The sequence below is a fragment of the Mirounga leonina genome, unplaced genomic scaffold (assembly GCF_011800145.1).
Source record: "Mirounga leonina isolate KUSES-001 unplaced genomic scaffold, KU_Mleo_1.0 Mir_176, whole genome shotgun sequence".
NCBI classification, from domain to species: domain Eukaryota; kingdom Metazoa; phylum Chordata; class Mammalia; order Carnivora; family Phocidae; genus Mirounga; species Mirounga leonina.
This window is the reverse complement of record NW_023270454.1, coordinates 34,475,204-34,488,953: the sequence shown is the minus strand read 5'-3', so window position 1 is coordinate 34,488,953 and position 13,750 is coordinate 34,475,204. Positions and strand designations below refer to the sequence as shown.

The window sequence follows — 13,750 nt, the reverse complement described above, 5'->3', positions numbered from 1 at the left end:
TGATGCAACCCATTATATGGGCCCTTTGCATTACCTCTGTGGGATTTGAAGGGCATGGGAAACTGAACAAATGAACATGAGGCTTCGGCTACTGGCTTGCTATGAGTAATAAAATCCTTTTATTTCTGACCCAGGAGTCTCATGTCTTTTGCCAGCATCCATGAAACTGTGACAGGCTAACTTCTCAGCTTTTAAGTTGGGTAAAATGTCAAACACTACACAGTCTTGACGCTTTCTGTTATTTTGAAGCAAATTTCAGATATTAAAAGTAAGTATTTCAGCATGTATCTCTAAAACAATTCCTTAAAAACATAACCACAATCCTATTAACACACTTCTAAATTTCAATAATTCTTTAGTAGTATTAAATATCCAGTCACAACAATTTAATTGGTGATTAATCCTCTGTTGGATATAATACTGTGATAGGCAATGCAAGTGTGAAAGCAAGGGTAGTGAACTTCCAATTGCTAAGACCATTCAGGAAGTCAAGGTTAAATTATTGCAGGTGTCATTAGCTCTTTGTTTGTAGAACTGTAATTGTTTTGTTCAAAAGAAAATATAATTCACTATAGAGGCAGAAACTGACAATACTATTAGACTCTTTAAAACCAAATGCTGCTGGCTCAGTTGGTTAAGTGTCTGCCTTTGGCTCAGGTCATGATCCCGGGGTCCTGAGATGGAGCCCTATGTTAGGCTCCCTGCTCAGTGGGGTGTCTGCTTCTCCCTCTCCCTCTGCCCTTCCCCCCTGCTTGGGCTCTCTTTCTTGCTCTTTCTCTCAAAATAAATAAAATCTTAAAAAAAAAAAAAAAAGAAAGAACAAACCAAATGTGCTGGTAAGGATTGGAGTAACTGGAACTCTCAAATATCACTAATGGAATGTAAAACGGTACAACACTTTGGAAAACAGACAGCCTTTTTTTTTTTAAGATTTATTTTAGAACGAGTGTGTGAGCGAGCGTGAGTGGAGGGAGTGGCAGAGGGAGACTCTCAGACTCCCCACTGAGCTGGGAGCCTGATGCAGGGCTCGATCCTAGGGCCCTGAGATCATGACCTGAGCCAAAATCAAGAGTCAGCCACTTAACCTTAAACTGAGCGACCCAGGTGCCCCAAACAGGCAGCTTTTTAATAAAATTAAATATATATCTATTTCACCCCTTAAGAATTTTACTCCTAGATATTTATCCAAGAGAAACAAAATCCTATGTGTACAAAAAGACTTCAAAATGTTAATACTACTAGTCAATGATAAGGCTGGGGTATGGGGGATGTACATACCAGCTTTATTCATAATAGCTGAAAACTAGAAAAAAAATCAATAGGATAAATTGTGATGTATGCATATGATGAAATATTACTGAGAAATAAAAGGGAACAAGTTGTATTACACAAAACATGGATGACTCTCAAAAATATGTTGAGCAAAGAAGCCAGAAGACTAGATACTATGTTATTTCATTTTTATGACATTCTAGAACAGGCAAAACGAATCTTTGGTGATAGAAATCAGAACAGTGATTGCCTCTGCAGGGGGAAGGTGGTGGGGGAGGAGAGCAGGATGTGATGACTGGAAAGGGGCATGAGAAACTTCCTATGGTGATGGAAATGTTCTGTTTATTGATGGTTATTAGTGTACAGAATTGTCAAAACTCACAGAATTGTATACTTAATATCTATACATTTTATGCAAATTATGCTCTAATTAAAAAAAATGGATCTAACCAGCTAGGTCACAGACTTGCTGCATTTTAGTGTCTGTCCCATTCTGGGATATGCTTTCCCCACTATGAACTTACTTCTTCATACCTACTTATGTCTGGAACCAAACCTGAATACCCTTCTTTGTCATGGGCTTCTTGGCCGCCATGGGATTCAGGACGTTGGCTCCATGTATGGCTCTGCATGGTGGCTTGGGCATCACCTCCAGGAATCACGCTAGATCTGATCGTAATGTCCAACATTCCGGTGGTTATGGTTATTACTGCCATCTATGGCCTGATGGCAGTGGTCCTTATTACCAAATCCTAAAGAAGAAAATCTTACTTTGTGCAGTTGGGACACCAGCTTGAGTGATTTGGCTGCTGGCTTTGTGGGGATCATCAGTATGCAGGGTCTTCTCGGCAGTCCTATTTGTGAGTGTAATTCTGACTCTCATCTTTCCAGAGGTACTTAGTTTCTTGGGTCTCATCATTTGCCCTTATTCTCTTTATCAAGTAGTCCCTCCTTGTGTCCATCAAATACAATGTGCTGTAGTGGCCATCCAGCCCGATCTAGCAGGAACAGCCTAACACACTTGCATAGGGGCAAGCATCCCACTTAGCAGCTAGTCTTCTGGATGCATGGTGCTTTAGCGCCCTGTATTTTGTTGCTCTCTGTCCTTGCCCCGAACTGTCTCATTGCAGTGGACAACTAAGCCTTCTCATAGCACAGCCAGACCCCTCTGACCACCAAAGATGCAGGCCTCTGTCTGCTCACCAGTATTCAGCTTCCCCTACAGTGCTCTGTGTATATATATATATAAATGAATTGGATAATTTTTTCATCACTGTATATTTATTTTTTAATAGCTTTGACATTTCATGTCTAAGGGAAGACACCACTGTCTCTCCTTAGTACAGGCATAGCTCATTTTATTGCACTTCGTTGCACTATGTAGATACTGTGTGGTTTTTGTTTTTTACAATTAATTTGGTCTGTGGCAACCCTGCATCGGGCAAGCCAATCGGTGCCACAGTTACAACAGCATTTGCTCACTTTGTGTCTCTGTGCCACATTTTGGTAAGTCTTGCAATATTTCAAATTTTTTCATTATTATTTTATTTATAATGCTGAATTATAATCAGTGATCTTTGATATTACTATTATATTGTTTCCCTGAGACCCAACAATGTTGAAATTAGGCCAATAACCCTACAATGGCCTCTAAGTGTTCAAGTGAAAGGAAGAGTTGCATGTCTCTCACTTTAAGTCAAAAGCTAGAAATGATTATGTTTAGTGAGGAAGGCATGTCGAAAGCTGAGATGGGCCAGAAGCCAAGCTTCTTGCATGAAAGTTAGCGAAACTGTGAATTCAAAGGTAAAGTTCTCAAAGGAAATTAAAGGTGCTATTCCAGGGAACACATGAATGGTAAAGTGAAAAAGCCTTATTGATGATATGGAAAAAGCTGGAGTGGTCTGGATGGGAGATCAAACCAGCCATAACATTCCCTTAAGCCAAAGCCTAACCCAGAGCAAGGCCCTAACTTCTTTAATTCTATGTAGGCTGAGAGAGATAAGGAAGCTGCAGAAGACAAGTCTGGAGCCAGCAAAGTCCGGTTCATGAGGGTTAAGGTAAGAAGCCATCTCCATAACATCAAAGTGCAGGATGAAGCAGCAAGTGCTGATGGAGAAGCTGCAGCAAGTTCTACAGAAGATCCAGCTAAGATCATTCATAAAGGTGGCTACACTGAACAACAGATTTTCAATGTAGATGAAACACCTGTATATTGGAAGAAAACACCATCCAGAACTTTCATAGCTAGAGAGAAGTCAATGCCTGGCTTCAAAATTTCAAAGGACAGGCTGACTCCCTTGTTGGGGGCAAAGGCAGCTGGTGACTTTAAAGTTGAAGCCAATGTTCATTTACCATTTCCCAAATCCTACAGTCCTTTTGAGTTATCGTAAATCTACTCTACCTGTGCTTTATCAGTGGAACAACAAAGCCTGGATGACAGCACATCTGTTTACAACATGGTTTACCGAATATTTTAAGCCCACTGTTGACACCTACTGCTCAGAGAAGATTTCCTTTCCCGATATGACTGCTCACTGACAATGCACTTGGTCACCCAAGAGCTCTGATGGAGATGGACAACATCAATGTTTTCATGTCTGCTAATACAACATCCATTCTATGGCCCATGGATCAAGGAATAATTTCAACTTTTGAGTGTTCTCATTAAGAAACACATTCCATAAGGCTACAGCTGCCAAAGATAGTGATGGATCTGGGCAAAGTAAACTGAAAATGTTCTGAAAGGATTCAGCATTCTGGATGCCATTAAGAACATTCGTGATTCATGGGAAGAGGTCAGATATCAACATGAATAGAAGTTTAGAAGAAGGTGGTTCCAATTCTCAAGGATGACCTTGAGGATTTCAAAACTTCAGTGGAGGAAGTCACCGCAGATGTGGTGGAAATAATGAGAGAACCAGAATTAGAAGTGGAGTCTGAAGGTGGGACTGAATTGCTGCCATCTCACGGTAAAACTAACAGATGAGGAGTTGCTTCTTAGGGTGAGCAAGACAGTGGTTCTTGAGATGGAATCTACCCCGGTAAGGATACTGTGAAGATTGTTGAAATGACAACAAAGGATTTAGAATATTCCGTAAATTTAGTCTGAGAGAACTGACTCCAATTTTGAAAGCTGTTCTACTCTGGGTAAAATGCTATCAATTAGCATCATATGCTACAGAGAAATTGTTCATGAATGGAAAAGTCAATTAATGTGGCAAACTTCACTGTTGTCCTATTTTAAGAAATTGCCATAGCCACCCCAGCCTTCAGCAGCCATCACCCTGGTCAGTCAGCAGCCATCAACATTGAGGCCAGACCCTCCACCAGCAAAATGATTATGACTTGCTGAAAGCTCGGATATGGTTAGCATTTTTTAGCAATAAAGTATTTTTAAGGTATGTACATTTTTTTTAAACGTAATGCTATTACACATTTAATAGAATATGGTATAGTGTAAACATAACTTCTATATGCGCTGGGAAACCAGAATATTCATTTGACTTGCTTTACTGTGATATTCACTTTATTGTAGTGGTCTGGAACTGAACCTTCAATATCACTGAGGTATGTCTGTATAGAGCTTTCTTAGGTATAGTACTGAACTGAAGGGTTAGTTACATGTTCTGATGCTCTTTGGAAGTAACAAATCTGCTCTTCAGCTGTTGGCTACTTGGAATCGGGAGCACATTGTGGTGGGCCTCCGTGGTCCTCTGAGTCAGGGCGCTATTGAATAAACAAACTTAATTATGACTGAAGAAATAAATGTCACTGTCCTTTTTATTTTAATTGTAAAGAAGAACTAAATATGGGTATTGTGGTATTAAGACTGTCAGCTAATTTCTGTTAAAAGAGGATAGACAACAAATAGGTAATTTTCCTTTCTAAACTTCCTTTCCTTTCTAAATTCTAAAGGAATTTGAATCACTACTTCTCCTGAAAAATATTTCAATGAGTTATTGGCTAATTTACAGTATTTGAAGAGAAACAATCCATGGCTTACATACAATTAAGATTCCTTTAAAAAAAAAAAAAGTCCAGAATGTATCCCAGACTCTGAAATATAAATTTATTAGCTTAACAGTGCCTGAGTTAATCTATTAGACTCCAAATACCGTAACAGTGTTTTGCACTACATGTGTATGAAAACCTAGGTTTAGGAATTTTTGCTCTTGCCAAGAGCCCAGCCTCACAGAAACATCTTTTCATGATCTGATGTTTCAAGCATTCATAAATTCCCTCTTAAGCCTAAAAGGAATCCCCATTAATGGATCAGTTCATGTTTGAGTTTTTAGGTAACATCAATATAAACTGTCTACATAAAATTAAGAAGCTAAGCAGGAATTCTTTTATGTTCTTGAAGAGAAATAAATTTAAGGCTTTAATTTATTCTCTGCAACTCATTCTTTTTTTTTTAAACTGGTATTTATGTATGTATGTATGTATGTATGTTCAGTTAGCCACTGTATAGTACATCATTAGTTTTTGACACAGTGTTCAGTGATTTGTTAGTTGTGTATAACACCCAGTGCTCATCACAACACATTCTGCAACTCATTCTAATTATGTATACCTGAGAAGTTATGTTTATAGAACAATAAAACAGATCAAATCTACTTGTTTAATTGCTAAAGAGAAATGTATCATTTTAGCACACAAATGGGAAAATTACTCAACTGGGAATCAGTAGAGCTAGCTAGGTTTTGCTTTAGGCTCTGCCATACCTGTATGACCTTAGGCAAATCATTTAACCTCTGCAAGTTGAGCTCTGGTCTGAGGCCGACTCTTCTGTGGTTTAACAGGATGAGCTTGCAATTACGAGAGAGGCCCCTAGATGGTGCTGTTGTTCTGATTTAGGCTTTGTGTTTTTTTCCCCTCTATAATTACAGTGAAGTAAAAAAGGCATAGGTTAGAAAATGATTTCCTATTAGTTCTGAAAAAATTCACTGTTAAGTATTCAAAATGGCACTGAATTATGAATCATATGGCCCAAGTGCATCTGGCATTAATTTAAAGGAATTAACCATAAAAAGGAATTAACCATTAATGACTATAATGAATATCTCCTATTATAATTAGCCCAAATATCCATCACTATTTCTCTAGGTATATGTATCTAAGCCTAAGAAACTGAATAAAAACCAAAAAATTATTGTTAAGACTTGATGTATAACAAATAGTATAGAGGGGCGCCTGGGTGGCTCAGTTGGTTAAGCGACTGCCTTCAGCTCAGGTCATGATCCTGGAGTCCCGGGATTGAGTCCCGCATCAGGCTCCCTGCTCAGCGGGGAGTCTGCTTCTCCCTCTGACCCTCCTCCCTCTCATGCTCTCTGTATCTCATTCTCTCTCAAATAAATAAATAAAATCTTTAAAAAAAAAAATAGTATAGAAAAATATTTTGTTTTTTTTTCAAATGCTCGTTCTAACAACAAATCTTGATAAATGCACTGATTGTTTTTCACTATGACTGTTTCAGGCTATATTTATTTATTTATTTTTAAGATTTTATTTATTTATTTGACAGAGAGAGACAAGACAGCGAGAGCAGGAACACAAGCAGGGGGAGTGGGAGAGGGAGAAGCAGGCCTCCCGCTGAGCAGGGAGCCGGATGCGGGACTCGATCCCAGGACCCTGGGATCATGACCTGAGCCGAAGGCAGACGCTTAACGACTGAGCCACCCAGGCGCCCTCAGGCTATATTTAAAACCTGTGATTTCCATGAGCACAATGACAGATATATTATATTAAGCCCCCAGCTATGTAAACAAGGACATCTTTTAAAAAAACTCTTTTAAGTATTTCAAAAGGATGAGAATAATTTATTAAATGACTTCTCTAGGGGCGCCTGGGTGGCTCAGTTGGTTAAGCAGCTGCCTTCGTCTCAGGTCATGATCCCAGGGTCCTGGGATCGAGCCCCGCATCGGTCTCCTTGCTCAGCGGGGAGCCTGCTTCTCCCTCTCCCCCTGCTCACGCTCTATCTCTGTGTCTCAAATGAATAAATAAAATCTTAAAAAAAAAAAAATTAAAAAAATAAATAACTTCTCTAGTTTCCACCCAGTAAAGAAAAAGAATTTGAAGATTCTAGTTTGAGTAGGCTTGGATGTACAATATCAGGTTTCACCTAAAATTATGGAAAGGAAAAAGAATACATTCCTATTTCTCCCCTATGAAATTCACTGAGTATAAAAATTACGTTCAATCATTATAAGAGAACAAGAAGGTACCTATGAAAACCCATCCTGAGCAACATCTTGGCTTCTTGTCAATTGAGTGGGTAGTAAGTGGCAAGCAAAAAACGTGCCATGAAGGAGTGAAAGGATACAAAACTTTGGATTTTGTTTCAATAAAGATTTCTGTCAACAAGTTAAAGAGGAAAGATATTGGATCTTGGTGTATCCAAGACAGTATTGCTATGTGTGAAAGCTTTCCATCGAACTAACCAATCTACCAATTATCCAACCAACCAACCAACCAACCAACCAACCAACTTTTATTGAGCCCTGTATCATGCAAAGGGCTGGAGATACAATGGTACCATCTCCATTCTCAAAAGACTCAGTCTAGTATGAGAAAAGGACTTTAAAAAGTTCAGTTCAGTTTATTATAGTGTCAAGTAGATTTACAACTATTGCACTTACCATTCTGCTAACACAAGGCCAAAATTTAAGAGGGATATTTTTCTCCAATAAAGCTAGGCTTTCACGATCTTTGATATATGATGTCAAAATTACACAGGCAAATATTATACCTCATGTCCTATTCCAGACACATCCCCCACTTCCTGCTGTTGTGCACCTTGCTGCAAATAAGAATTCAGTGGAGATAATGCTCCAAGTCACTATTTCTCATGAAATTACTCTTAAGTGAGATTTGACAAGAGTTTTCTTTATACTGTCCTCTTTAACCAAAATGTAAGAAAAACAGCTCCCATACTCCAAAATCAATTATAACCAGGTAGCTGGAAGATGAAGTTCCATCAAAGACAAACATCTCCTCCCTTACAGAACCCCACATGGTGTTCACATAATTGTTGCCAACTGGTTGCCTAACTTTTTGGACAGTGGGAAACAATGACGAAAGATAAAAAGTGACCAAGCATATGAAACTCTTCTCAAAAATGGAAGAAAATCGTGAAGGTTGTTGGGGAAGTGTTTTACATTTCCAATGAAATTCTATTCCATTGATCTGTTTGGAAGATTGTCTTCGACCTATTTGGCTTAAGCCCATAAGCTGTAATTGATTCAGTCACATAAAGAACCACTTTTATCTTAAGTCTGGAATGTGTAACAAATGGATAGCAGGAAAGTGGCTTTTTATTTACTCTAATAATTTGCGCAGGAATAAGCTGGGGGAAAAATACCCAAAGAAGTATCAGTCTTGGGCCTTCTTAAATTATTTTTCATTCTGATTATAGTGGAAAGAAATAAGCTGTGGGGGTTTGGTGTTTTCTGTCTTAACAGTTGCTCTGTATTCTGAGATATATGTGATTCATAATGTACCACTATGACAAGACACAGTTTTTATATATTACTGGGGTAACACAAAGAAAATGAATTTTTCTTTGGGCACCAGTAATTGTCGAAAGAATGATTGCAGATTCAGAAAATGTGCTTTATAATAACCCCGTTAGCATAAAGTATACATGGAAGAAAGAAGGTATGGCAGGTATGTGGAAGGGTTAGTTGTATTAGCAAGGCATTTCAGGATGGTTTTGGTTCTTTTGACTAAGATACATCAAATTTTAACCCCCTTTAAATCCTTGGACAGAGGGAAAAATACTTGATAACATAAGGAGCATTTGATGAGCATGAGCTGATTCACCAAGTGCTTATAAAGGCTCCAGCTAGTTAATAAACTGCCCCACCTGAAGCAAAGATTTGCCCTGGTAATAAGGATAATGCGCTTAAATGGTTAGAATTAATTTGAATGTCAAAAATGAAATTTAGATTACCAACCATGTCCTGATAATTACAGCACAGAGAATATAAAATGTCCTCTTTTTAAACTAAAGTAAAAAATGAAGAAGCACGGTTAATTTCCTTGTGCTGATGCAAAGATGTCCAAGTGCAACATCTGCTCGTAAGCCTCCCCATGCTGCCACGGCACCCGACGCTTTCCCTGGGGGAAGTGTGTACCTGCCTTGCTAATCCTGCCTGACGTCCTCCTTGGTAGGATACCGGGGTGGTTCATGGGTTTCCGTGTGCGTGTTTTAGTTACTCTGAATGAAAGAGGACTACAAAACCTAGACATATTCTGCTTTCAGAAAATTCTAGTGTACCATGTACATAGATATTTCTTTCAAAGGTTTACAAAAATAGTGCAAAAACATATCTGATAGTCAAAGTGATAGTTCAAGTGAGTTCTTGTGCCAAAGAACACAGTCAAGCTTCACCTTTAGCTGACTTGTAAAAACTGAACATAGTTTTTGGGAAATATTCCAGATTTTCCCATTAGTTCTCCACTCATCCAGTCATCATCTACAGATTCCAGCTCTGTTATGATGTCTCCAGCCTGTCAGAATACAGAAATTGGAAATAATGATTATTTTCTGTTGAGGATAAGCATGGTAAGCAGCCTCCTTGGAGAGGCATGGTTTATCTCTAGATGTCACTCACTGATCCTGATTTGCCCAGTGGATTAAACGATCCGCCCCACAGATGATCTAGACCTTACAACACCATTTGCTTGCATGCCTCTTCTCAGAGCCCCTTCCTTCGCCGTTATCACCCTCACTGTGCTTTTATTTTCCCGCTTGCATTTTGTGCCCCCCAAATTCACTACTCCTAATCTAAAATTCTTCTTTAAGAACAGTCCTAAATGTCATATAGGTTATATCTATTTTTTTCATTTAACAATTATTTATCGAGCACCCAGTATGTGTCAGACACTGTTCTGAGTATGACGCATACGGCAAGGAATAAAGGCCTCATTTTAGAGTAGGGAAGCAAATAAATAAGCTGGCCCAGGAGACAGAAAGTGTGGGGTTGCTATCTCATTAGTTCCAGTCAGGGAACGCCCCCTGAAGGTGACATTTCAGCAAAGACTTGAAGGTAAGAGGGTCCATGTACTTACCATAAATAGTCCTACTCTATACTCTATGTACTTTATAGGAATTAACTCATTTAAACAACACTGCAGTCCCAGAGTACTGTTACTTTGCCATTTGAGAGAGAGATTTTTATAGACTTCTTTAAAGACAAGGAACCCGAAGCTCAGAGAGATTAAACAGCTTCCTTGGGGCTGCATGTCTAGTTAGTGGTAGGGACAGGGGGCGCCTGGGTGGCTCAGTTGGTTAAGCGACTGCCTTCGGCTCAGGTCATGATCCTGGAGTCCCGGGATCGAGTCCCGCATCGGGCTCCCTGCTCGGCAGGGAGTCTGCTTCTCCCTCTGACCCTCCTCCCTCTCATGCTCTCTGTCTCTCATTCTCTCTGTCTCAAATAAATAAATAAAATCTTTAAAAAAAAAAAAAATGTTTAGTGGTAGGGACAGGATTCCAATCTAGTACGGTTTCAGGGCCGGTGTTGCTAACCATTGGAAAACACAGCCACCACATTTCACAGTGGATTTTTTACTTAGAAAGGCTCTTACTATAATTGCCTTTTCTCAACATCCTGAGCATTTTGTACTATACATTCATTCTTCCATATAATGGTATCCTCCTTTACCATTTGGTTTATTCCATGCTTCTATGGCCTCACAATCACATTTACATTCCTGTCTTTAAAAGAGCTTCTCCCTGACTCAGAACATCTGATTTACCCTCATCAAGTCAGTCAAAGGCACTGTGTATCTTATTCATGTGTGAATTATAATTCCTCAACAGATGAAGACATCATTTTTGAAATTATCTCCTGAAACTATTTTGTTCTTTATGGATTCTAACCATTTCTTAGAATCTGGGTTTAAGATTCTCTCATGGTTCAGGATGACCCTGGCTACTTTTAAGAATCTCTTTATCAGGCTAAATGGATTTTATTTATAGCACCAGTACACTGCCCTCTGGAAAAATGGTTTGATTTAAGGCCTGTCTTTATGGAAAATGGAAAGGAAAAATGCTATCAAATGTCATTAATTTACTTTACTCTGACAAAATCCGTAAAAATTCTGGCTGTTCAAAGTTTCTATTATAAATGAGTTCCTTCTGGTTCCTAAATTATAACATAATAGTTGCAACTTTTTTTGGGGGGGGGGGGGCTCTGGTCCATGTGAACATACCATGTCAGTTTTCTGATGGCTAGGACATTTCTTTTTCAAAAAAGTTCTACTAATATTCTGTGAATATTTAATAAAATATTAATGATTAACAATGAATCCCTTAACTAAAAAACTCGAGAACTACCTTGTTTATAGTCAGTCATTTGTAAAATGAAGGCAACTTTTTTCTGGAGAATACTATGAATTCTGTTATTTATACTGACATAACTTAAACAAAGGCTAAAATAACATCCAAAAAGTTTGAATCCAGATTGTTCACTTGCAGTAACATTTTTCGTAAAGATAAAAAGAATGAAGTTTGAGCCACTGATTCCCATGACTGAAAAGGACAAGGGCAACAGTTCCCAAACACTTGGATTTTGAGAACCAAGAAATTAAGGGGGGGGGGGGAGAGGAACTGATACAAGGTTACCAAATTATAATTCTGCATAAGAAATATCATTTACTAAAAGCATTTTATAAGAGAAATGACATTTTAATATGAAAAGGAAGAAATTCCCAGAATGGAAAACTCCGTAACAAAATAGGAAAGTTAGCAACTTTATACTGATTTATCTCTGCATGCCCCTTACTCCGTGACTTCCCAATATCACCTTCGTTTCCCTCGTTTTGTTTTAGACAGGTGGTGGGGCACCTGCTGTTTTAAGTTTCCTCTTCTCCAATCACTCCCTGATGCTTTAATTCTTTCTATGGCATTCCTGCCTCTGGCTGAGTATCCGATGATGGAGAATTCCCCAGTGTCTGACGTGGGCTGTTCTGACGGCAACTGCTGCTAAGCCCACCCTCCTTCCTCTTGGAACAGTCCCAATGTACTGTCCTGAGTGCCTTCCTCTGACCATGGTCCAGTTGTAAGCTGGGGAAACAGGATCATGGAAATATTCTGTTTTCACTCTTTAAAAAACAAACAAAAAAGAAGAGGCACTTCTTCGGTAAAATAAGATGAAATTTTAGGCTGCTAAAAACAAAAAAAACCTCAGTTCCTGTCTGCTGCTAAGGTTTCCACTAGAGATGCAAGAAAAAAGTGTCCTCGCGCTTTCTGTCTGTCTCATTATGGCAGTCAAGATTGAATGGGGGCGTACACAGAAAAACCAGAAGAATTTCTGCAACTCAGAAGTAACCTTGTCAACAATGAAATCTTGTTTTACTCCAAAAAACAAAACAAAACAAAAAAAAAAACCAAAAAAACCTTTGCAGGGGTGCGTGGCTGACTCAGTCAGAAGTACATGTGACTCTTAATCTCGGGGGCATGAGTTCAAGCCCCACACTGGGTGCAAAGATTACATACATATATACATACACACATAAATAAGCAACCTCTGCATAGGAACTTAACCTTTTGGGATCATTTCCCCAAAGTGTAGTCAGTATCTTTGTGGACAAGACTCCAGCGTCTTATGAAGACTGCTGCAGTGGCCAACTGTAGTAGGTACCATCTGATTTCTCCACTGATTTCAAATGATATGACAGTAACATGCTGCAAAAGCTATGGAGAGAATTATCCTTCACTAGGGCCACCAATGAAAATTCTAGTATTGTTGAGATCAGATGTTACAAGACCTAGGAATAAGGAATTTGTTTGGGGATTGTGGGGCTATCAGGCCAGTAAGGTTTTAAAAGTACTTAAACGCCTTGCTGATAATTTAAATGTGCCCTATTCACCTTCTCTAATCTTGTCCATTAGAGTTAGGGTCTGAGATCTCTTCCCCCTGGCTAATGATCAATACTCCACCCAAATGTTCCACTCTTCAGTGGAAGACAATTCGAAATTTATAGCTGTTTAATGCAGTTATAAAAAGATACACATTCTGACCTTGAAGGAAAGCTCATCTTCATTCTCCCCATGGAAATCATATAAGGCTTTGGCCTTCTTCCCCTTCAGTGCTAAAGCAGACATGCTTTTTGCCTCAGCTGTGAAGACATCAAAAATTTAAATATATAGAGAGAGACATTGGACTAAAACACAAATCAAAAATTTTAAGAAGCCCCCTGCTTCTCACTCCTGGGACAGAATAATTCCAAATAATTTTGAATTTACTTAACTTGCAAAAAGATGATGTTTTCTTACCAGGAGAACAACTATACGGCATACATTTAGTAGACAAAACTAGCCATTATTATTAAGTGAAGGCATTTTTGTCTTTATTTTCCCCCGTATCTTCAACAAAGTATATGAAAAGAGTTTGCATACATTTATGAATCAACTCTTTCAAATGCAGGCAAACAAGTTAAACTGAGCATGGTTGGAGGGAAAAGGAATATCTAT

The 13,750-nt window shown here is 38.8% G+C and overlaps 1 protein-coding gene across 6 annotated transcripts in view; it reads right to left on the bottom strand.

The window, feature by feature from the left end:
• Positions 1–7,847: 7,847 nt before the first annotated feature.
• Positions 7,848–13,750, bottom strand: part of SH3D19 (SH3 domain containing 19) — a 175,620-nt gene continuing 169,717 nt past the window's right edge. For 5 of the 6 annotated variants that reach the window (XM_035022911.1, XM_035022914.1, XM_035022913.1 and 2 more), the window contains 2 exons: positions 13,298–13,395; positions 7,848–9,783 (listed from right to left, as the gene is read on the bottom strand). In XM_035022911.1, the coding sequence (XP_034878802.1) occupies positions 9,667–9,783; positions 13,298–13,395 (215 nt within the window). In that variant the 3' untranslated portion in view covers positions 7,848–9,666. Of the gene's footprint in view, positions 9,784–10,758; positions 12,379–13,297; positions 13,396–13,750 lie in introns of those variants that run through there. The other variant, XM_035022912.1, reaches the window with a different exon arrangement.